Source organism: Rhinatrema bivittatum, chromosome 5 (assembly GCF_901001135.1).
Source record: "Rhinatrema bivittatum chromosome 5, aRhiBiv1.1, whole genome shotgun sequence".
NCBI lineage: Eukaryota > Metazoa > Chordata > Amphibia > Gymnophiona > Rhinatrematidae > Rhinatrema > Rhinatrema bivittatum.
This window is the reverse complement of record NC_042619.1, coordinates 339364216-339389163: the sequence shown is the minus strand read 5'-3', so window position 1 is coordinate 339389163 and position 24948 is coordinate 339364216. Positions and strand designations below refer to the sequence as shown.

Here is a 24948-nt window from a genome sequence, read left to right as displayed (position 1 = left end):
ATGTCATGGGATAAACACAGGGAAACCCTAATAGCAAGAGGATGGAAATGAAGCACTGGTTTAACAGGTGGTAATTTTTCTGCATGGGGTAACCTTCATGAAGAAGCTGTTGCAATTCTGAAAACCTTGCTGGGCAGACTGGATGGACAACTTTGGTATTTATCTGCCATCAATTCCTAAGCTGCTGAGTTACAACATTAAAAGAAAAAAACAAATATAAATGAAATTATGTAGTAGTATTAAACAACTTTAAATTTAGCAGAAGATTGAGCTGTTCAATATAATATACATTCATTGCATACAAGACTAACAAAATATATTTTCTGAGAAATTGATGCATAATCAGAATCCCATTCGAAGTGAATGATGCAAACATAAAACCAGATGATTAATAGGGAAGTGAGGGTACAGCCAAAGATTGAGTGGAATGTGCAGTACTATAATAGCAGCAGGTGAACATGGGAAGACTGGGTAGGTCTTGTGGTTATTATCTGTAATACATGTAAGCCATTATTCCTCTACTAGGTGAAAAACAGGATTACAGTCAGTATTCTGTATATTTTTTTATTTTAAAAAAGATATTTCTTTGAGGCCTATTCTCAACCTAAAAGGAATAAGATAGTTAATGATGGCAGGTAAAGACTAAAATGGTTCATCTAGTCTATCCAACAAGTTGTTTAGGGTAATAACTGCTTCTCCATGCAGGTTATCCTCATGCCTTTCTTCATTTCCATTCTCTAGCCACAAGGGATTCTCTGTGTTTGTCCCACATACTTTTGAATTACATTACTGTTCTTGTCTTCACTACCTATTTCCTGAGGGCATTCCATGCATCTATTATCCTTTCCATGAAGACATATTTACTGATATATTTTTTTTTTATTGTTCATGAGTCTTCCCCCTTGGAATTTTATTTCATGACCCCTAGTTTTACAACTTCCTTTCTACCAGAAAAGTTTTGATTTTTGTGCATCATTAATTCCTTTCATGGTATTTGAAATTCTGTATCATATCTCCACTGTCTCTGCTCTTCTCTAGGGTATACATGTTTAGGTCCTCCAGTCTCCTCTCATAAATCTTAAGGTGGAGACCCCTCACCATTTTGGTTGCCTTTATCTAAACTACTTCCATCCTATTCTTATCCTTTTTGAGATACTATAACACTGTACTCCAGGTGAAGCCTTACCAATGACCTCTACAGGGGCCTTGTCATCTCCTTTTTCCTGCTGCTTATGCCTCTCTTTATGCAGCCCAACATCCCTTTGGCCTTAGTCACCGCCTTGTCACATTGCTTTGCTACCTTCAGATCATCGGACACTATCACCCCAAGATATCTCTCCCAGTCCGTGCACATTAGTCTTTTGCCTTCTATCACATATAGATCCTTTCGATTACTATAACCTGCATGCTTGAAACTGCAATTCTTGATATTGAATCCCAGCTGCCAAACCTTTGAACACTCCTCAAGCTTTCTTAGATCACTACTCATTTTCTCTATTCCTTCAGGTATGCCCACTCTGTTGCAGGTCTAAATGTCATCTACAGAAAGACAAACTTTACTTTCTAATCCTTATGCAATATCACTCAGAAAGATATTGAACAGAACCAGTTCCAAAACCAGTCCTTGAGGAACTACACTTACAGTAAGTTCCATGTCTGTCACTTGGTCAATGTGTAATTCATTCCATCACCTTGTGACTCACTCCCAGGCATCTCAATTTTATTGATGATGTTGCTATGCAAGACTGTACCAAAAGCCTTGCTGAAATCCAAGTAAACCTTATCAATTGCTCTTCCTTGATCTAATTCTTTAGTCACTCAATCAAAAAATCTATCAGATTTGTTTGGCATGACCTTCTTCTGGTGAAACCATGTGTTCTCAGATTGCAATCAATTGGATTGAAGATAGTTCATTATCCTTTCCTTCAGCACTATTTTCACACTATCGAAGTGAGGCTAACCATCCTGTAGTTTCAGGCCTTCTTCCTGTTATCACTTTTGTGAAGTGGGAGCACAACTGCCCTTTTCCAATCTGGTGGACCCACCAGTACATCTTTGAACTCCCTTAGTATCCTGGAATATATCTCATCAGGCCCCTTCTCCTTGACTACTTTCAGTTTTGGTAGTTCCAACCAAACACTCTCTTCTGTAAATGGGGTTGTACCTAACCCGCTACCATCTGTACTCTTGCCATCCAGCAATGATCCTTCTCCATTGTCTTCTGAAGTATTTGTTTAATATTTCTGCTATTACCTCATCTTTATCCACACTGTTCTCCTTATCTCCTTTCAGTCTTATAATGCCACATCTGTCCTTCCTCCTTTCTTTGATATATCTGAAAAATACTTTGTCTCCTCCTTTGGATCCTTTCTTCCATTCGAGCTTTCGCTATCCTGATTTTTTTCCTTATATTCTTCAGCTTCACCAGATAATCTCTATGCTCCCCCTTTTGATTTTCTTTGTGCTTTTTAAATGCTGATTTTGTTGGCATTTATTTTCTTGACTACCACCTTGGAGAACCATACCGGTTTCCTTTACCTCTTACTTTTAAAAAATTCTTTATTTATGCATTTTCCAAAAATATATACAAGCAGTATATGTTTTACAGAAATTAACAGGTTACTTGCAAGAACATTAGTTTTAGAAAGCTAATATTTTGAATTAAATAGTACATTAGCAGAGTGTTTTACCTTCACTTTTGCAGAATGGAAATGGTTGCAGACAGAAACCAGATTTGGTAGTATTTACTTTTTTTTCTTGTTTTTCTATGATCTTTTTTTTTCTCTCTTAGGAGGCAGCTTTCCGAAAAGTTGTGCAGGCAACTATGGTGAGGGATCGCCAGCATGGCCCAGTAGTAGAGCTCAACAGAATACAGGTAACATTATTTTGACAATGTGGTAATTCATTACAACAGTCAATAAACAGAACCGCAAATACATGAAGTTAAAGAAAACTGTGCCCTGAATGTATGCTTATTTATAACATGTTAGTAAGAGTACCAACCATTTGTATGGATACAAATGGTTGGTATTGGTTTTATTGTTGCTAAGGATATCTCACTCACAGTGCATAAATAAGTCGGAATCCATGTGAGCAGGGTATTATTTAGCCTTACCACCCATGGCTACTTGTAAGAGTTTAAGGATATTATTAGCAAGTAGCTTACACATAACCCCCCCCCCCCCTCAGCAAGAGTCACTTGCAGTAGCTGCAGAGGTGGTCAGTGATCCTTCTGCAGCCCTGGAACAGATTAAAACACCAGGGTTCAGTCCAGTGGGGACCAGCAAAAGAGGCCCAAGAAGAGACTTGCACGAACCAGGAAAACAAAATGAGTCCACACCCAATAATTTTTACAAAGCAAAACAAAATGTATTACAAGCTCTAAAAAATATTCAGCGTTCCAGAGGGAAAATCACAGGAAGACTAAGCATACAGTCCAAGCAAATAAGAAAAACAAAAAGCAAACTTATAGCCTCTAAACTAAATGAGTTCCTTACAATTCTTAATCCACTCATTTGTTTCCCTTCTTTTAGCCCAATGGCATTGTGTTAAAATTCACAGATATTCAGATATCTTCACTATATTTTCAACTGTGGGCTTCCCCAGACATGATAGGCACCCCTTCCTTCTTGGAGCCCTGGTCCTTCTGACTGGCTCTCAGTTACTGCTAACAGGAATCACTCCTCAGCTCCTCCAGCCCTCCTTTTGTCGCCAAATTCCAGCCCTGCTCATTTGCAAGAATTAAAAAACACTTTCCTAGCTTTTCAATTAATAAATCTCCACCCTCCAAATTCTGGAATCCTTAGCCAGGAATCACTGAAAAACCTCTCTTCTCTATCTTGCTTCTCCTCTCATGCCTCATAGAACACCAAAACGCTCATCCCCACAGGGGGAAACACCTCCCACCAGCTGGGAAAATTTACCTTACTTCACTGAACCATTATTTCCCAGCCCTTTCTTGGAAGCGCTCCTAACTTGTCGAGTTTTCAAGATTACTACAATGGATATGCAAGAGATAGATTAGCATTCCTTAGATCTCCAATGTATGCAAATTTCTGTTATGCATATTCATTATGGATATCCTGAAAACCCAACTGGTTAGGTATGCTTCCAGGAGAGGGTTGGAAAACACTGCACTGAACTTCTCATGATCTTCCTCTGAAGGAAGATTCAATAGATGGACAATACTGCCTAGTAAACCCAAGGCAGGGTCACATACAATTTTTAAGCAAGACTTGGTTGAATTTTTAATTGATCACAGGTGACTTTCTGAGGACAAACAGGATGCTAGTCCTCACATCATCAGATGGAGCCCCGATGTGGAAAACTTATTTCAAAGTTTCTAGAAATTTGACTAGGCACTCAGAGCATGCCCAGCATGTCCTATACCACGCGTCCACGCAAGGTCCCTATCCAGTCTCTTCTTTTCCATGGAGCTGTAAGCCTCAGCGGTCTGAGTGAGCTCACTTTGGCTGTTTTTTGGCCTAGTGGAAAACTTTTCTCAAGTTTTTTTGCGGTTTTGGTATCATGTTCCATCACCAGATTACTCTCGGTGCCTCCATGTAGTTTTCTTAGTCAGAGTTTTCGGTGTTTCTGATAAGTTTTCTTTCACAGTGGATTCCCCCCAGTGGCGTCAGTGCCTCGGTGCCTGCCAGCCATCGACAGCTGCCGCTATTGTTTTGTGTTTGCAACCTGTTTTGTTTCATCCTGTAATGGTCTCGTCCAGTTTTCAGCAATGCCCCCAGTGCCCGAGGACCATGGCCATCACAGATCCCGATGAGATATGTCCCCTTTGCTGGGGGCATCGCATGACCTCCAGGGTTGTTGCTTATGCTCCTAAATGACCCCAAAAGGGCATCGGTTTTGACTCAATAAGATGGAACAGCTCTTTGGGTCAAAGAAGTCCAAGGCATCGGCATTGAAGGACCTGGGAACTGCACCAATGGACACCATGCCATTGACATCGGCAGGACCTTTGATGGATATAGGGACACCTGAGACCGACCATAGTCATTCTCCTCCAGGCCAAAGATATTGGGTTCCTCATCATCAGCACTGGGGAAGGACAGGGCCAAGCATCAAGGCCCTATCTGCCACATTGTTCAATTTGTATATGTTACCATTTTGTAAACTACTTGCTGGCCTAGGGATTTCACATTACTTATATACAGTTGATGTGCAGTTACTTATTGCAGTTAAGGACATGATTGAAAGTGCCCTTAAATTAATCAATGTGTATATGTCATCCATACAACAATTGTTATTCCATATGAAATTAAAACTGAATCACCAAAAGACCGAAATACTCTTAATTAGTAATAAGATTGGTTCTAACTTGCCCATGGTTTATAACATTGATTCAAATTGATGCTATCTTATTTAGCTCGGCCTGTGACCTTGGATTAATTATTGATGCTGAACTGAGTATGAAAAATAACATAAATATGCTAATAAAAAGTGGTTTTAATAAGTTACATATTTTAACAAAACTGAAACCACTACTTAATCCTGGCAATTTTAGGACTCTCCTTCAAGCATTGATTTTCTCTAAATTTGACTACTTGCAATGCTTTACTCTTAGGCCTATCCAATAATACTCTAAGACTGCTTTGGTTTTTGCAGAATTCAGAATTCAGCAGCCAGAGTGTTGTCAGGTGTAAGAAAATTCGATCATATTATCCCAAAACTTATAAATTTACACTGGCCTCCCATTTAATGATGAAATGGCCTGGGTAAATTCTGCCCTTCATTTTTACACTCCCCAATATAACCCAAGATCAGCAAACAAAGGTCTGCTTTCTATTCCAATGGTTAAAACTGCACATCAGAATAAAGTAAGGGAAAGAGCCTTATCAATCTGATTCTCTGGAACTCAATTCCAACTGGTCTAAGATTAGAGATGAATTTTCAGAAATTTAAGAGATTTAAAAACCTGGTGGTTTAGATAAGCTTTCAGCAATGAGATAGCTATATAATAGTTGAGCAGTATCTAATGAATGACTTTTTCTTTTCTTTTTCTTTTAATTTTATTCCATTGTTTCTTTTAGGTTTATTTTTAACCTGAATTTTGATCCTAAGTTTAGCTTTATTTTAATTTCTATGTTTGAACTTGATTTCCTTTTATTGTTTTACTTGCTGTAAAATTTTATGTGATGTAAATTTGTATTTATTGTAAAATTTTATTTGGTGAATTTATATGCTGTATGCTGTTTTATCTGAAATTTATTTATGTGCTGTAAACCGATATGATTGATATACAGAATATCGGTATACAAAATAATATAAGTAAATAAATAAATGAAGGGAAGCCAAAGAAGCATCAGCACTGGTCACAGTCAATGCATGGTGCCCAGCTCGGGGATACTCTGACTCATGCTACGATGCCCCCGAAGTGGCAATCCTCCATCGGCGCCAGGGGTCTACGAATTTCTTCACCAGTCCTGATACCAGTCACCGATCCACCTCATGAGTCCAGTCAATGTTGAAATCAGCAATATTTGAGGAGGAGCTGGAGCATCGAGTCCAACTGGCAGTGGATCGGGCCCTGCAGGGCATTGGTCCTGCGGCACTGATGGCATTGGAGCCAGTGCTGCCCGTTATTCTACCACTGCTGGAGAAACCCAATGAGCTAATTGGTGCATTAACGACCCAGATGGTGTCAGTTCCCGGGATGGCATCAGTGCCCAGCAGGTCACCAAAGCCTCATCCTACCGATACGGTGATCATTGCTGGGTCCTCTGAGAAGGAAGCTCTGCCGAGGCCAGTGGAGACATTGAGGCTTGTAGTCCCCCCATCCAGTTTTACTGGCGCCTACACCTTTGGACAAAGGCCGAGCATCTAGGGCCTATCTCCTCTAGCGTACAGTGAAGATGAAGACCCCTATGATCCCTGGAGGAATGATGCTTCAGAGTCCTCCACCGAGGGCTCTGGTGGTCTCCCATAAAACCCTTCTCCTCCAGAGGAGCAAAGGAAGTCCCCGTGTGATAACTTGATCTTTGCAGGGTTTGTGAGGGTGTTGGCAGAAGTGATCCCTTTTCAGTTATTAATGGAGGAGGATGCCAGCCACAAAATGCTTGAGATCCTCAAGTTCATGGAGTCTCCTAAGGAGATCGTGGCATTCCCATTGCATAAGATCCTTAAGGAGCTGCTACTGAGGCTATAGGAACACCCCTTCATAGTGCCTCCCGTTAATAAAAAGGCGGGTGACATCTACCTCATCCAGTAGGCTGCCAGATTTGAAAAATGTCAGCTGCATCACCAGTCAGTGGTGGTCGAATCTGCTCTCAAGAAAGCAAAGCGTTCTCAGACCCATTCCTCAATGCACTCAGGGAAGGACTACAGAGCGATGGATACTCTTGGGAGGAAGGTGTTCCAAGGAACCACGCCTATTGCCCACATTACTGCCTACCAGCTCTACATGAGCCAGTACTCATGGGACATCTGGAAGCAGGTGCAGGAGTTTATTTATTTATTTATTTATTTATTTAACATTTTTCTATACCGGCATTCGTAGGACACATCACGTCGGTTTACAAGTAACTGAGAAAGGAAATTACAAAAAACAGGGAAGGGGGCTAACTGGATAATATATAAAAGTACAGATGAAGAGAGTCAAAGAGCAGATTAACAACTTTTGCATTCATGCTAGGGTTAGATATGCAAGTGAACTATAAACAATGCTAAGGAGGCATGTGCACTTAAGAACTTAGCATATAGAACTTATTTACAGTATGAAAGGAGGCAAGTGCACGTATATACAGATAAATGCTGGTGCGGGGGGGAGGAAAAAGAAGGAGGGAGCGGGAAGGGAGAGGGGAGAGGGAAAAAGGAGCAGGGGGGTGTGGAGGGAAACAGGGGTACAACTGAGCAAGGGTATTTTTAGGGAGAGCTTGCTAAAGGGTGAAGAGGGCGGGGTAGGGAGGAAGGGGTACAGGGAAGGTATAGGGGGGGTCAGGGAGAAGGTAGGTAGGTTGAACGGGAGCTGAGGGGGTTCAATGAGGGAAAGGACTAGGTTTGAGAGGAATTGGGGTATGCCTGTTGAAAGAGCCATGTCTTGATTCCTTTTTTGAAATGGCTCAGGGACGGTTCTAGGCGGAGTTTGGCGGGGAGGGAATTCCAGAGGGTGGGGCCCGCAATGGTGAAGGCTCTATCCCTGGTGGTGGTGAGGTGTCCAACTTTAAGTGAAGGGGTTTGGAGAGTGCCAGCAAGGGAGTTTCTAGTGGGGCGATTAGCTTGGCGGAATTGTGGCATATCTTCAAGCCAGGGTGAGTTGTTATTGTGTAGTGTGTTATGGAGGATGGTAAGTGTTTTGTATTGGGAACGGAAAGTGATGGGGAGCCAGTGGAGGTCTTGGAGAATAGGAGTGATATGGTCAGTTTTTCTGGTGTTTGTTAGGATTCTTGCCATGGAATTTTGAAGGATTTGAAGGGGTTTAATGGTGGAGGCTGGGAGGCCTAAGAGAAGGGAGTTACAATAGTCGAGTTTGGATAGTATAGTGGTTTGCATAACAGTGCGGAAGTCGTGGGCGTGGAGAAGGGGCTTCAGTTTTTTGAGGACTTGAAGTTTATAGAAGCCCCCTTTTAGGAGTGATTTAATGTGAGGTTTGAAGCTTAGTTGATTGTCTAGGGAGACACCTAAATCTCTGACACTGGGTGGCAGTGTGTAATTTTGTGAGGCATTTTGGATCATTTGGTGGATCGAGTCGATTGGTTGATTTGCTAGGATGAGGATTTCAGTTTTAGAGGCGTTGAGTGCTAGATGTAGATTGGAGAGGAGAGAATTGATGGATGTCAGACATTTTTCCCAGTACTGAAGGGTTTCATTGATGGATTTCTGAATGGGAATAAGTATTTGTACGTCGTCTGCATATAAGAAGAATTTTAGTCCTAATTTGGAAAGGAGGTGGCAGAGTGGAAGTAAGTATATATTGAAGAGGGTGGACGATAAAGATGAGCCTTGGGGAACGCCTTGTGCGAGGGGATTGTGAGTGGATTCAAAGTTATCAAGCTTGACTGTGTACTTTCGGTGATCAAGGTATGAGGAGAACCAGGATAGGGCTGTGTTAGAGATGCCTATCTCCGCTAAGCGTGAGATTAGGATTTGATGGTTCACAGTATCAAAGGCGGCAGAGATGTCAAGAAGGGCAAGTATGTAAGATTGGCCGTGATCCATGCCTTTGAGGATGGTATCCGTTATTGCAAGTAGGAGTTTTTCGGTGCTTCGGTCTTTACGAAAGCCATATTGAGCGGGATGTAAAATATTGTTTTCTTCTAGGAAATCTGTGAGTTGCGTGTTGACCACTTTCTCCATGATTTTGGATATGAAAGGCAGATTGGAGATGGGCCTGTAGTTTGCAGGGTCATTTTGGTCGAGGGTGGGTTTTTTTAGTAGTGGCTTCACGATGGCGAGTTTGAGTGGGTCGGGGACTGTCCCGGAGGTGATGGAGCAGTTTATGATTTCTGCTATTGGTTTTGCAATGGCGGAGGGAATGGTAAGGAGAATTTTTGATGGGATGGCGTCTGCGATATGTGTGGCTGGTCGCATCTTTTTTAGAATGGATTCAACTTCCTTCGAGGAGGTGGTGTCAAGGGAGTCGAGATTAGTTTTGTTGTCGATAGGTAGTGGGTCTGTAGGGGCGGGATTGGATGGGAGTTGAGTTAGAATTTTGGAAATTTTACTTTTAAAGTAGTCTGCTAGTTTCTCACATTTCTCTATGCTGTTTACTTCTTGGGAGGAGGGGAAGGGGGACCTCGTGAGTTCTGCAGCGAAGGAGAATAATGCATTTGGATTGAATTTATAGCTATGGATTTTTGCTGCGTAGAAGTCACGTTTGGCATGGAGGGTTGCTTGTCGGTATGTATGCAATATATGTTTGTAGGCCATTTTGTGTGTGGGTGTCGGTTGTTTGCGCCAGGTACGTTCCTTGGTACGGAGGTCTTGTTTCAGTTTTCTTAGTTCAGTGGTGTACCATGGCTTTCTCTCGGTGCGTGTGGGGGTTATTATTTTGTGGATGGTGGGGCAAAATTCGTTGGCTATGTTGGAGATAGATTTATCCCATGACATAAGTGCGGTGTCTGGGTTAGTTAGGTCGAGGTTTTCACTTACTTTGCTGAAGGCTAGGGAGAGTTCCTCCGAAGAACATGGTTTACAGAAGGAGATTGTTTTTTTATGTGAGCTTACGATCGGTGTGTTGGTATTGATGGTGAGGTGGGCATTGATGAGAAAATGGTCGGACCAGGGGATGGGGGTGGTGATGGGTGCTTGTGGTACTGTAATGCTTGTGTTAACAAAAAGGAGGTCGAGTGTGTGGCCAGCTTTATGTGTGGGCTCAGAGATTAACTGTCTGAAGCCCAGGGCTTTGAGGGTGACAAGTAGAGTTTCACAAGCAGGCGTAATGGGGTGGGTGTCTACATGGAGATTGAAATCTCCGAGTATAACTGCGGGTGTGTTGGAGTTGGCTGAACAGCTGCCTTAACAGCAGCAGGACACTGGTGCATAAGGTCCTGTAGTGCAGAAAACACAAGGTCTGAGCAACATACAATGTTTTTGAGATGGCATCAAGAGTCTCTGAAGTGGGACTCAGCGTGTGCAGAATAGCATGTCTGAGGACATTGGATCTCTGACTGGAGGTACAGGAAGACTTGCAGATATGCCGTGTACTTGGGAGAATGTCTTCAGAGACAAGGTGAGGGATACGGTGGCCCAACTTAAGGACCATCATGAAAACCTTCAACAACTTTGCACCAGCACATTAGACCGTAACTTCTCCTCCAGGAGGCCTGCAAGACCAGGGCCAAGGAAGTCTTTCTTTCACCAAAGGAAGTATTATCCTCTGCCTCCTCACTCCCATCAACATCCTCAGGGCTTCTACAGGTATCCCAGACAGAAGATAGCTCCCAAACCCCAGACAGCATCTCAGTCAACTCCTGGGTCGGGATTTTGACTGGGTTGTAGAAAGCATAGGCAAGTTGCCTATATCTGGGATGTTGAACCCTCCAGTCGGTGGCAGGCTGCGGTTCTTTGTGAACCAATAGCCCAGGATAACCTCGGATCAGTGGGTTCTGTCTATCATCCATCAAGAGTACCAATTTAACCTATTGGGTGTCCCATCAAATTGCCCTCCGTGCCCATTTTGGGGGCCAGTAGTGCATCAGGAAGTACTGCTAGTGGAGCTTTCCTCCCACTTAATAGCCACATCGGTTGAGCCCATACCACCAGGGCAAAGAGGGCAGGAATTCTACTCCAAGTACTTCCTGATTCCAAAGAGAACAAGAGACTCTGTCTCATTTTAGACCTAAGGGCCTTGAACAAGTTTAAAAAAAAAAAAAAAGGTCAAGATGGTTTCCCTGGGCACCTTGATCTCCCTTTTGCAAATAGGGGACTGACTATTGTCTCTCGATCTAAAGGATGCATACAAGCACATCGAGAGCTTCCCCGGTCACAAGAAGTATCTCCAATTTGTGATGGGAAAACAGCACGTCTAGTACCGAGTGTTGCTGTTTGGGCTAGTGTCAGCCCCACGTGTCATCACAAAATACCTGGCCATGGTGGAAGCACACCTCTGCAGGCTGGGAGTATATGTTTTCCCTTATCTGGACAATAAGCTGGTTATGAAAACATCTCAGGCAGGGTCCGATATGGCCCAGCATTTGACCATCCAGCTGTTGAAGTCATTAGGGTTCATCATCAACTACCTAAAGTCCCATCTTAGCCCCTCACTTCAATTGGACTTTATAGGAGCCCTGCTAGACATGGCTCAGTCCAAGGCCTTCATGCCTCATCAAAGGGTGTCACTTTGATGTCCATTGCGGCAGAGACTCATAGAGCCAGCAGGTGTCCGCCTGGCACATTTTGAGAATGTTGGGTCATATGGCTGCAACCATCTATGTCATTCCCAGGGCACGTTTACATATGCACAGAGACCAATGGACCCTAAGGTCACAATGGTACCAGGCAACTCAGAACCTCTAGTATCGTATCCGACTAACCCTGGCTGTCCAGGACAAATTGTCCTGGTGGCGGGCACTTTCAAATCTGGAAAAAGGGATCTCTCTTCATAATCCCCCTACCCAAATTGATCTAACCATGGATGCATCCACCCTAGATTGGGGAGCTCTTGTAGATGGGCTCAGCACCCAGGGTCTCTGATCCACTCAGGAACGCTCTTGTCAAATCAGTTTCCTGGAGCTTCGGGGGAGCAGTTACACACTATAGGCTTTCAAAGATCGGCTATCCAACAAAGTTGTCCAAATCCAAAGCAACAACCAGGTAGCCCTGAAATATGTCAGCAAACAGGGAGGCACGGGATCATACCTCCTGTATCAGGAAGCAGTCCAGACCTGGTCTTGGGCCCTGTCCCATGGAATGTTATTCAGGGCCATGTACCTGGCAGGATGGAGAACATGTTAGTGGGCAGACTGAGTCATGCCTTCAGACCCCATGAGTGGTCCCTGGAACAGGGGGTAGCGATTCAGATATTCCACCTCTGGAGGAACCCAGATGTGGATCTGTTCGCATCCCCATGCAATAGGAAGGTGCCTCGGTTTTGTTTCCTGTACAGGTCAGATTGCAAACCAGCCTCGGATGCCCTTGCCCAACATTGGGGAAATGTTGGGCAAGGGCATCTGTACATGTATCCTCTGATTCACTTTGTGGCAAAGACTATCTTGAAACTTCGTGAGGACAGGGCAACTATGTTCCTCATAACCCTTCATTGGCCGAGACAAGTCTGGTTTCCACTCCTACAGGAGTTGTCCATCTGGAGACCAATCAGTCTGGGGACTTTCCCAGATCTCATCACACAAGATCAAGGCAGGTTGCGGTATCTCAACCTCCAAGCCATGTCACTCACAGCCTGGATGTTAAGAGGTTAATCCTACAACCACTTGATCTGTCAGATGATGTGTCTCGGGTCCTAGTGGCTTCTAGAAAGCCTTCTACTAGAATGTCCTATGGACTGATGGAGGAGGTTTTCTGTGTAGTGTGAGCCAAAGGCCCTATATCCATTCTCCTGCCCCACTCAAAAACTGCTTGATTACTTACTACATCTATCAGAAGCTGACTTAAAAACCAACTCCTTTAGAGTCCACCTGAGTGCAATTGGCGCATACCACTCGGGTGTAAATGGTACGCCTATCTCTGTACAGCTTATAGTTCTATGATTCATACAGGGCCTTCTTCAGTTGAAGCCTGCCCTAAGACCTCCCACTGTGTCTTGGGACCTTAACATGGTATTAGCTTAGCTGATGAAAGCTCCTTTTGAGCCTGGAAGATCATATGTTCGGTAGTGGTTACCTCAATGTGCAAGGTCAGTGAGCTCCAGGTCTTTGTGACTTATTCACCTTACACTAAGTTTATCATGACAGGGTGGTCCTGCCTATGCACTCTAAGTTGCTGCTTTTTTTTTTTTTGTTAAAATCCTTTTTTTATTAGAGAGCAACACAGGTACAATCCATAATCCAAACTTAGGAGAATAGATCACACTTGAAATCAAATATTGTCAGGACGACACATTTCAAGAACAATTTCCCAAGATGGCGAGATCAATTATAACAATACCCCATGGACTCTCCTTTTGTGGTCCTCCTGACCAAGAGAAACAGATTAAACTCCAAGCATAACCCACCACCCAGTCACACCACAAACGTCCACTCACATTCCACACACTACACACACACACCCGCCCGCCCCCCCCCCCCCCCCCCCCCCCTTTGCCCTGGGAGACAACCCTCCCATATGTAGCACTATCCAACATTGGTAAAAAAAAAAAAAAAACGTTACATGCCCTTGTAAAGTTCAGTCATCCCTGTAATGTACAATGATCGCAAAGCAAGTCACTTCCAAAAGGGATGATAACCAGCAGAGATTAAAGTAGAATGAAGGTCTGACGGTAGTAGGCCATAACAAGCTGCCCAACACAACTGGTATAGCACATCCCTTTCTCTCTCACTGTCCATGGCAACCAGTCGCTCCATTTGCATTGAAAAGGCCAGCCACCCAAACCACGCCCGCAGGTTGGGCGTCGTATCTGGTGTTATCCAGTCAGCTAAAATCGTACGGCATGCCAGTAATATTGCCGTATGGCCAAATTTATCCAAAGATAGTTTGTAAGAGGGAAGAGTTCCTCGTAAACCAGAGAGAAGTAACTTGCCTGTCCAACCAATAGACGAGCCAGTGCAATGAGCTACTACTGCAAGGACCTTCTTCCAAAAGGGTCGCAAAAGAGGGCATAGAAACAATCTATGTGCCAAAGTACCCGTCACTTGATGACATTTAACACATTTTGGGATGGGCAATTGTCCCATCCAGCAACGGCGAACATCATCACAAAAGATGTGGTGCAAAATCTTGAATTGTAATTCCTGAAGAGAGAGGTCTGGTAGGCTTTTGGGCATAAGCTTAAAACAGGAAAGCAGATAAGAAGTAGATATATCCATGTTCCACGCCTCTGCCCAGTAGCGCACCAAAGAGGCCACATGCGTCGCAGAGCGATATGATTTACCAAACTCACACCAACCTTTGATAGAGTTACACTTTAATGCCCTATCAAAAAAACACTGTACAAAGGCTGACTCCCGACGATATGACTCCTCATTCCAATGAAAGGATTGGAGATAGTGACGGGTCTGTAAATATGTATAGAAATGCATAGCTGGTAAGTCATATTCTTGGGCCAAAAATGCAAAATCATGCACCATCGGCGAGTCCATAACATAGAAGCAATAAAATGAACGCTAAACCTTTCTGCAGCCAGGTATCAAAAAGAAAATAGTTGTCGTGGCCTGGAAGAAAATCCAAGTTGCCCATTAATGGCATGAAAAGAGAAAAAAGACCCGCCAGTCCTCCTCTGGACTGTATCCATCATCAGGCCTGATGACATGGTTGTACCAGAGCACGAAGGATATTTAATGTCCTATAAGCCCCAGGACTAGCCTGAATCAAGTACAAAGGGGACCAAGGTGCAACCATGCTGATAACCAACCCATCCTCACAATATGCGTATTCATCAAGGATCCATTCCCCCACAAAGCGAAGTTGGCAGGCCGCACTGTATATCCAAACATCCGGGAGGCCAAGTCCACCTTCCCCTTTCTGAGACATCAACACCTAATAGCGTAACCTCGCTTTTTTCCCCGCCCAAAGACATTTGTGAAAAGAAGACTGCAACCACTTTAGGTCTCTGCTAGAAAGCCAGCAGGGCAACATATGCAATTTATAAAAAAGCTTAGGCATAAGGACCATCTTAATAAGAGCCCCTCTACCAAAAAGAGAAAGGGGCAGAGAGCGCCAAGCCTTCAGCTGAGCATCCAAGTCTACCAGTGTGCTTCTTATATTCAAAGCATAAAGGTCCGAAGGGTCTTGAGAGATCCATACCCCCAAATATTTTAGTTTATTTGGAGCCCACGTGAACGGGAACCCTCCTGGCCAGTGTTGTTGTACCCCAGGGTCAAGGGCGAGCGCTTCTGATTTAGAAAAATTAATGGTCAGGCCCGAAATGGAGTGAAAATCATTAAAACATTGAATAATGACGGGGATGCTAGTCCGAGGTTGTCCCACAAACAACAAGATATCATCAGCGAACATTGCTAACTTCATTTGGTGACAGCCTACACGGATGCCTCGAAACCTATCCTCCAACCGCAGCTTAAAAGCCAGAGGTTCCAAGGCTAATACAAATAAAAGAGGGGATAAAGGACATCCCTGGCGCACCCCACATAGAATAGGGAAAGCTTCTGACAAAGTACTGTTGATAAGTAACCTGGCACTCGGATTAGCATACAGGGCTTGCAACCAGGATAAGAAGGAGCCTGATATGCCATATGCTTGCAAAGCCCAAAATAAATAGTCCCACGAAAGGGAATCAAAAGCTTTTTCTGCATCCAAGCTTAGCACCAGGGCTTCGGTGTTAGAGTGAAAATTTAATAGGCCAATCAGGCGCTTCACATTTTTAACGCCTTGACACCCCTTAATAAAGCCAGTTTGGTCACCGTGTATTACGGAAGGCAAAAGGAGACTCAATCTGGCCGCCAGCATTGCTGCCAATATTTTTAAATCCCCATTTATAAGAGAGATAGGCCTGTATGAGTCCACTTCCTGTAAATCCTTCCCAGGTTTGGGGAGCAACACTATAGTGGATTGATTTTCTGCAAGGGTAACCGAATTCTCCAGGACTAAGCTATTATAATATGATCATAGTGCAGGTAAAATGGGGAATTTCAAAATCTTATAAAACTCCGGCCCCAGGCCATCTGGTCCAGCCGCCTTACCCAACTTTAGACCGTGAATAACGGCATGAATTTCGGTATCAGGTACAGGCATATTTAACAATAGAATCTGCGCCTCAGTAAGATGCGGCCAAGGAAGATTAGAAAAGAAAGACTCTCTTGATGGGATATGGCTATCCTTTTTCCCATAGCGCCTACTATAGTATTCCAGAAAACGCTCCATAATTGCTGCCGAAGTGCTTTGACTGGACCCAAACCTATCCCTAATACTCGTTATGAAAGATTTGGGGCCACACGCCCTAACCAAATTGGCCATCAACCTACTGGGCCGATTACCATAGCGATACAATTGATATTTATAATATCTCATAGACTTGGATGCTCGCTGAAACAAGAGCGTTTGTAGAGTTTCCCTCAGCTCGTCTACTTCATGCTTGCTAGATTCTGACATGGTACTAATATGCCGGAGCTGTGCCTGTTTCAACTCTTCAGTTAGTTTAAGAATTGCAGCATTAAGCTTCCTATTCTGGGTAGCAACATAGGCTAGAATGTCTCCCCGCATTACTGCTTTACCTGCGTCCTATAGAACCCGTGGTGTGATATCAGAAGTATTATTTAGAAGCATATATTCTTCCCAACGGGTTACAAGGTATTGAGAAAACTCCTTATCCAAGAACAGCTAGGGGGACATGCGCCAGGAAAAAGGGGGCTTAGGAGTACGTCCCAATGTTACGGCAACAGAGATTGGCGCATGATCTGATAAGGCAAAGGTGCCTATGGTAGCAGTTGTCACCCTGGAGAACAGGAATTCCGAAATCAAAAAATAATCCAAATGGGAATAAGACCCGTGAGGATGTGAAAAAAAAGTATAATCCTGCTCTCCAGAATGCAACGCCCTCCAAATGTCCAACAGGCGCAATTCATGGCATAGAAAATTAGGGCCTTTATGGGTGTCATTAGGTTCTACAGATTTAGGAGGTTTGCAGTCTTCCAATTTGTTGGCTACCATATTTCTAAGTTGCTGCTTAAGGTGGTAACGGACTTCCATCTTAACAGTCCATCATTCTGCCAATATTCTTTCCCAGACCCCATTCACATCAAGGTGAATGAGGCCTGCCCAGCTAGGACTGCAAGTGAGCCTTAGCCTCTACCTGGAGTGGACAGAAGCCTATAGACAGTCCACCCAACTTTTAATTTCTTTTAATAAGAATAGGTTGGGGTTTCCATTGTCAAACAGTTGGCTAGAAGATTGCATCTCCTTCTGTTATGCCCAGGCAGGACTGCATCTTGAGGGTCAGGTCCAGGCTCATTCTGTCAGAGCCATGGCAGCATTGATGACCCACTTGTGAGCAGTTCCCATGAAGGATATCTGCAAGGCTGCAACATGGAGTTCTCTCCACACATTTGCATCTCACTATTGTCTAGATAGGGATAGCCAGCGCGATAGTAGGTTCAACCAGTCTATCCTTCGGAACCAGTTTGAGGTGTAGAACCCAAGTCTCCCCACCCTAGGTCCCGTTGTTTGAGTTCAGGCTGTCTCCCCTCTGGTACCAACAGGACCGTTGTTGTGCCCGTTGGCACCTGGTTGAGTGTCTGTGTTGGGTAGCAGCCTATAGCTAGGGATTCACCCATGTGTGAGGACTGATATCGTGCTTGTCCTCAGAGAAAGCAGAGCTGCATACCTGTAACAGGTGTTCTCCGAGGATAGCAAGATGTTAGTCCTCACAAAACACACCCACCACCTTGCGGAGTTGGGTTTCTCCTTTTTTTTATTTTAATTATAATTCTATGATACAAGGACTGGAAAGGGACCCCTAGTGGATGTGTGGAATAGGACATGCTGGGCATGCTCAGTGAGCTGAGACAAAGCTCTAGAAACTTTGACAAACATTCTCCACATCGGGGCTCCATGTGATGATATTACCCATGTGTGAGGACTAACAACCTGCTCTCCTTAGAGAACACCTGTAGAGATGGTGATCGCATAGGCATTGAAGAACCGTCTGGACGTGGTCTCGGTGGGATTCCAGGTCTCGGAAGAAAATCAGAATGTCGTCGAGGTATACTACGACAGTGACGAGTTGAGGGACTTTTGTTGAATGATTTAATAATCAATGCTAGGATTCATTTTGGAGAAATATGATGCGTTGAATTGTTTTAAGGTATTACTTTTATTGTTTTATGTTTAACTTTTTACCTTAATGTATTTTTTGTTTTATGCCATATTTTATTGTATGTTAATTGAGATGTATTTGTTGCAATGTTAACCAACCTGATATCCTTGAGGAAGGTCGGTATATAAAAAATGTATAAATAAAATAAATAAATAAAATCTCATTTATCATTCTCTGGAAGATGGCAGCGGCATTACAGAGCCCAAAGGGCATTACTAGATACTCGTAGTGCCCATCTCGCATATTGAAGGCCGTCTTCCAGATGTCTTCAGCTTGGATACGGACCAAGTTATAGGCCACACGGAGGTCCGATTTGGTAAATATCTGGGTCCCCTGGAGCCGATCAAATAGTTCGCTGATGAGCGGTAGCGGATACCGGTCTTTGCAGGTCACAGCATTCAGGCCATGGTAGTCGATACACAGCCTTAAGGAGCCATCCTTCTTTTTAATGAAAATGAACCCGGCGCCAGCAGGGGACGTAGAAGGCCTGATGAATCCCTTGGCTAGGTTCTCCTTCATATAATCTGACATAGCCTGGGTCTCGAGGAGCAAGAGTGGGTAAGTCCTCCCTTTGGGAGGTGTGGTACCAGGTAACAATTCGATCAGACAGTTAAACTTCCGGAGATGTGGTAAGATGTCTGCTTGTTGCTTCATGAAGAGTCCCCATGGTCAGTGATGCAGTCGGGTAATGGTTCTTCATGGATGGAGGCTATCCGCAGCGGAACCTCAAGGGGTCGAGTAGGAATCTGGAGTAACTTGACCAACTCTTCAAGGATAAAGTTCCCACTGGGCCCAGTATCCACGAGGGCAGTGGTCGCAAATGTGTGTGCCTCCTGGGAGAGGAAGACTGGAAGCAGTAGTTGAGGGCTGGTAACAGTAGTGCCTAAGCTCAGGATCCCCACTAGGCTCAGGTTTTGGAGTTTCCCTGACACACCAGACAGGACTAGATATGGTGGCCTGGACCCCCGCAGTAGAGGCAGAGACCAGACTTCTGTCTTCGGAGGCGTTCCTCGGGAGTAAGATGACTACGGTTGATCTGCATCAGTTCTTCCAGCGTAGGGGATATCGGCGTTGCCCTGGCTGGTCTGGGGCTAGCGGACCGAGGTGGTTCCAAGGCTGCCCGACGGATGGTTCTTACTTCCTGATGCCGTTCCTGGAGATGGTGGTCAATCCGCCCAACCAAGGAGATGAGGTCCTCCAAAGATGCGGGGATCCTCCGGGGCTGCCAGTTCGTCTTTTAGGGGGGATGACAGCCCTTCGAGATAGAGTGCCTGCAGGCAATCCTCCTGCCATGCCAGTTCCATCGCCAGGATCTGGAACTCAATGGTGTACTCCGTGAGAGTGTGTGATCCCTGGCGAAAGTGGAGGGGAGGGCCCATGCCAGGGCCCTCCCCTCCAGACGTGAGAGGACGAAAGTGACCTTTGTTAATTCATCCAGAAACAGAGAAGGCTGTAGCGCAAACTGCATGAAACACTGGTTAACGAAACCCTGGCAAAGACGAGGGTCCCCATTGTAACAGGGAGGAGCCGGGAGGGCCAGAAAAGCCTGTGAGGGCGGCGAACCAGAGGAAGCGCTACCAGCAAGAGTCCTGGAGTTGGCCATTCTAGAAGACTCTTCAAGTCATGACTAATTTCTCCACTGAGGTGGCCAACGCCTCGATGTAACGATGCTGCTCCTGAATACGTGTAGCCAGGCCCAGAATAGCCTGCAAGGTGTGGGACTCTGCCGAGTCCATGGCCTTGGCAACCTGTTGCGCTGGAGGTGGACCCTTGGCCTGGCACAGGAATGGTACGGCCCTCTGAGGGAACCCAGAGGGCTCCTGCTGCCAGGAGGTGGAGCACACAAGGAGACAGAGGCTGGCTGGAGCTTCACCAATAATGACCCGGGGGCTCCGCTGGTTGAGCCCTTGGATTCCTGGGCCGCCTGGACTTAGGTGGGCCTCTGAGGGTCTCCCGGAGAGATGGTGGAGAGGTGTGCCCACGAATAGCAGAGGTGCTCGGCTGGCGGTGAACAGGCGAGCTAGACTGGAACAGAGAGTACCAGAGACCACGGGTATGAGGCAGGAACTGAAGGTCCTCCAGGTAGGATAGACAGTGCCTAGTGGTCTACCTCGAGGGTGGCTGCCGACAGCGTCAAGGCAGGCGGACCTGGTGGTCCCAGAAGGAGCAAAGAGAGTATCCGAATGGAGCGCAAGGGTCAAAGCTAGGGTATCCATCCAAGGATGGTCAGCCAATGCAAGGGTCAGTTCCAGGTATCGGTCCAAGCATGGTCAGAGATAAGCAGAGGACAGTTCCAGGTATTGGTCCAAGCTTGGTCAGAGGCAAGCAGAGGTCAGTACCGGCAATCAGTCCAAGAGAGTACAACCTGGGTTGCAGAACGTAAAGAGGAACTTGGGAATGAAGGAACACAGGAAGGACCACGGGAACGCAGGAACAAACTCAGGAACACTGGAACAAGCACAGGAACGCAGGAGCAGGAACGAGGATGGCAACTAGCTCACACGAAGTATATATACTGGGGTCAGGTGACATCGTCAGAGTGCGCCACGGAGCGGTTTCCTGCAGCTGGCCCTTTAAAGGGCTGTGCGGTCTGTGCACACATGCGCGCCTGGGGCGGAGTCGAGGCAGCGGAGGATGCTGAGCCCCAAGGATGCTGAGCCCCACGGAGTGGGGCGAGGCATGAGACACCGAAGCGCCCAGGCCCTGGACCTGCGGAGCTCAGAACAAAATGATCAGGCCAGCACGACCAGGGCGCGCAACATTGGGGGACATAGATCTTGAATTAATTCTGTGAACTAGTGTTTAGCATCTGATTTGAAGTTTTATAATTTTGAGGTCCATATTCAAACACAGTTCAGATAGCAAAGTTAGATGGATAAACTTATCCAGTTAACTTTAGAGGAATACTCAGTAGTGCAGCTACTTTAACCCGCTAACTTTAGGACAGTTCTTTGGCCCAGCCAGACTTAATTCGCTATGTTAACGAGCTAACTCTGAACAATGGACTTAGCTGGTTAACGTTGCCAGCTAACTGAACTCCTTCCAGTTATGTCCACAAAATGCCCCTAATTTAGCCAGCTAGAATATAGCCAGAATGGTGTCTTAATATTCATTTAGCCAGCTAATTTCTGAGTTAGCCTGCTCAGTGCTTCTGTGAATATAGACCTCTATGAGTTTGCAAAGGTCACTTGCATGATCTGAAAACGTGAGAGTACTGGTTCTTAGGCTACCAGTTACTAATTTGACTTCCAACCACCTCCCCTCCCCATGTCCCACCCACCCCAGCCACTTTTTTGATATCTAGGTTATTACCCTCATCAGAAGGAAAAATTTTAAAATAAGAGTCAATTAGTGATTTAGAATAATATACATTAACCCTTATATTAGTGATTGACTCATTTTAGTCCTATCAGTGGCCATTCACAAACTAACATTGGACTCTTGGGACGAATTTTCATAGCGTTGGACAGATGTGCCTCTAGTCCCTGCACTTTAAAATAAAATGAGCAAATCTGTAAATTTCACTTGGTCAAGGTGGTTTAGAAAAAACAGAATGTATTAAAGTAGTTGCCTGTGAGAACTATAATTCCAGAAGCCCTAGCAGTCAGCTCCTAAAAGGATTTGGAAGCAACTAGAGACAGGGTGGAGTCACCTATGTTCCAATCAGTAGGCTGGCAGGTGAAATAAATGAGACAGCCTAGTGTTTGTGGTCAGAGAGAGCAGGAAAAGCAGAAGGAGGTAGAGAAAAGCAACTGCCTTAATGGAGTCTGAGACTGATGAGGCAGGAACAGAGCTTGGGGGACATGCCCACAATATAAGCAGAAGAGACCACAGTAAAAGTAATCCACTTTGAACTGCTGGAATATGTGGAATATAAATCCTGAAATAAATAAAAAGTTAAACGAGATTAATGCCTACAGATCTCACAGACCCTGAATTAAAGTGAGTAGTAAAATAAAAGAAGAGAGGTTTGTTTTCCTCTTTATAGGGTTTAAGTCATTGACTGAAAACTAGGTCAAAGAAAGAAACTTGTAATTATATGCCAGTAGGAAGTCTGAGAGACATGCACAGACACAGATCATAGGGAAAGTTGTCCTGGACTATGTTGCTGGTTGTGTGAATGGTAATTGGTTGAACTTACTATGAAACTGAGAACATTGTTGCTGCTGCTAAATTCTGAATTCATGTTCTGTAGAAGCCCAATGTTTGGAATTGGTAATAGAAAGTTCTATGAGAACTTATTGCAAATAGTGGCTTTATAGTGGCTTTATGAGTTCTGCAAAGGTGCATTTAAATCCAGAGGTTGCAGTGTCACTAATTAGCATTAAGGTATGCTATATAGTGTGTGTTTTAACCCAGGCTGGAATGCCTGCTGTAACTGGTCTCAAAAGGAATTCTATGAGAGGCTGTTGCAAACTGTGGTTTTTATGAGTTCTGCAAATGTGCATCTATTACGGATATGGACATTTAGGCCAAGGGGGAGTTGGCGCAACTAACATGGAGGAGCCCTGCAGATCCCACTGTCAGCAGGTGGAGCTGGCTGAAGCAGAGGCCCAACTGGAGCTTTGCCAATACCCATCCACATTCCTCTTAGGTTGAGCCCTGGGGTGCCAGAGCTGGGTGGTCTTAGGTGCAGGCCTCTGTGGAGTTGGACATCTGTCAAAATGAAGTAATTGCAGGCCAGCACGGAGAAGGAAGCAGTTGGATAAGCAGCGATTAGGACAGGCACCAAATATCAGGGTCATATTCAGGCTGTGGTCAGAGGCAAGCAGCGTTCTACCAGTGTCATGGTCCAGGCAATAGTCAGAGCAGGTGGAGTATAATCAGAAGCATTAACAGTGTTCAAAGGCTGGCAAAGGTCAAGCAGTGTCATGGTCCAAAGTGAAGTCAAAAGCCAGGAGTCCAACTAAAGGAGATTGAGAAGGTGATATGAGGAACCACAGGAGCAGGATGAGATACTGAAGACAGGCGAAGAAGAGACTGATCACGAAGACGAGAAGACTGAAGACGAACCAAGCTGTCATGGACCAGGACCAGGACACCAGAGGTTAAGAAGACTCATTTGAAACAGGAACCAGGAATTAGGATCGCAGAGAAGCAAGCACTACTTCAAACGGAGTCGACCAATTGCCAATGCAAGTAGGCATTGCTGTGGGAAGCCGTGCTGTTGGTCCTGACATCATTGGGAGGCACCACGGCTGAATTCCCGCTGCGGGTCCTTTAAGTCAGTGCAAGTCGGGCGGCTTCTTTCTCCGGCACAGCATCAAGTTTGGTCAGGTGAGGTGGTCAACCACGTCTTCATCCTGTGGGTCAGCCCAGGTGATGAGGATTCCTGGCAATATGTCTGGGCTGAGGGTAAGAACACTGGGCTGGGATGGGACCACAGGCTGCTGAGTGCAACAGTACCCCCCCTGAGGGTCTTGATTTCTTGGAAGTGTGGCATGGAAGTCCTTTAAAAGATTGGCATTCAAAGTGTTAGAGCAGGGTTCCCAAGTGTTTTCCTCTGGGCCGTATCCTCTCCATGAGATGAGATATTCCCATCTACTGCCTCGCCGTCTGATGTCAAGGATCTCTTTTTTTTTCTTTCTTAATTTTAGAATTTTCTAAATAATTACAACATACCAATTATGTTGCAGTACTTAGAGATAGCAATGAAACCATTATAAAAAAAAAATTTTAAGCATTGGTCTTACTTATCTACTAATTTTTAAAGGAAAAGGGGAAAGCAAGTACAATTGAGCAGATACTAAAGTAATACAAACAATTCACAAACTAGGTTTGAGCCATCAGAATTTAATTACTTCTCTGTACCGAGCCTCTAAACAGGATCAACACGGGAATGTGTATCCAAGAACACATGTAATCGCTGTGGATCTAGAAAAACATACTTAGAATTTAAATAATTCAAGACACATTTACAGCGATATTTCAGAAGAAAAGTAGCTCCCCTTGCCAGCACCTCCGAACGCATAGTTAAAAATGTCTTTCTTCTCTCCTGCGAGATTTTTGATAAATCTGGAAATATCCAAATTTCCCCTCCATGATATTGGACCATACGGTTACGCATGAATAAATGCAATACCATGTCCCAATCAGATGGTAACGCAAACAACACCAACAGGGTTGCTCTGGTTGTAATTGTAGCATCTATTGATAATTCCAACAGTTCTGTCAGGTTTATTGAATTTTAAGAACATAAGAACATGCCATACTAGGTCAGACCAAGGGTCCATCAAGCCCAGCATCCTGTTTCCAACAGTGGCCAATCCAGGCCCTAAGAACCTGGCAAGTACCCAAAAACTAAGTCTATTCCATGTTACCGTTGCTAGTAATAGTGGTGGTTATTATCTAAGTCAACTTACTTAAAAGCAGGTAATGGACTTCTCGTCCAAGAACTTATCCAATCCTTTTTTAAACACAGCTATACTAACTGCACTAACCACATCCTCTGGCAACAAATTCCAGAGTTTAATTGTGCGTTGAGTGAAAAAGAACTTTCTCCAATTAGTTTTAAATGTGCCACATGCTAACTTCATGGAGTGCCCCCTAGT

The 24948-nt window shown here is 44.7% G+C and overlaps 1 protein-coding gene across 1 annotated transcript in view; it reads left to right on the top strand.

Annotated features, from left to right (window-relative positions):
- Positions 1-24948, top strand: part of LOC115092958 (E3 ubiquitin-protein ligase HERC2-like) — a 2733734-nt gene that overhangs the window by 2508213 nt on the left and 200573 nt on the right. The window contains 1 exon segment of the mRNA XM_029604466.1: positions 2792-2875. Coding sequence (XP_029460326.1) covers positions 2792-2875 — 84 coding nt within the window.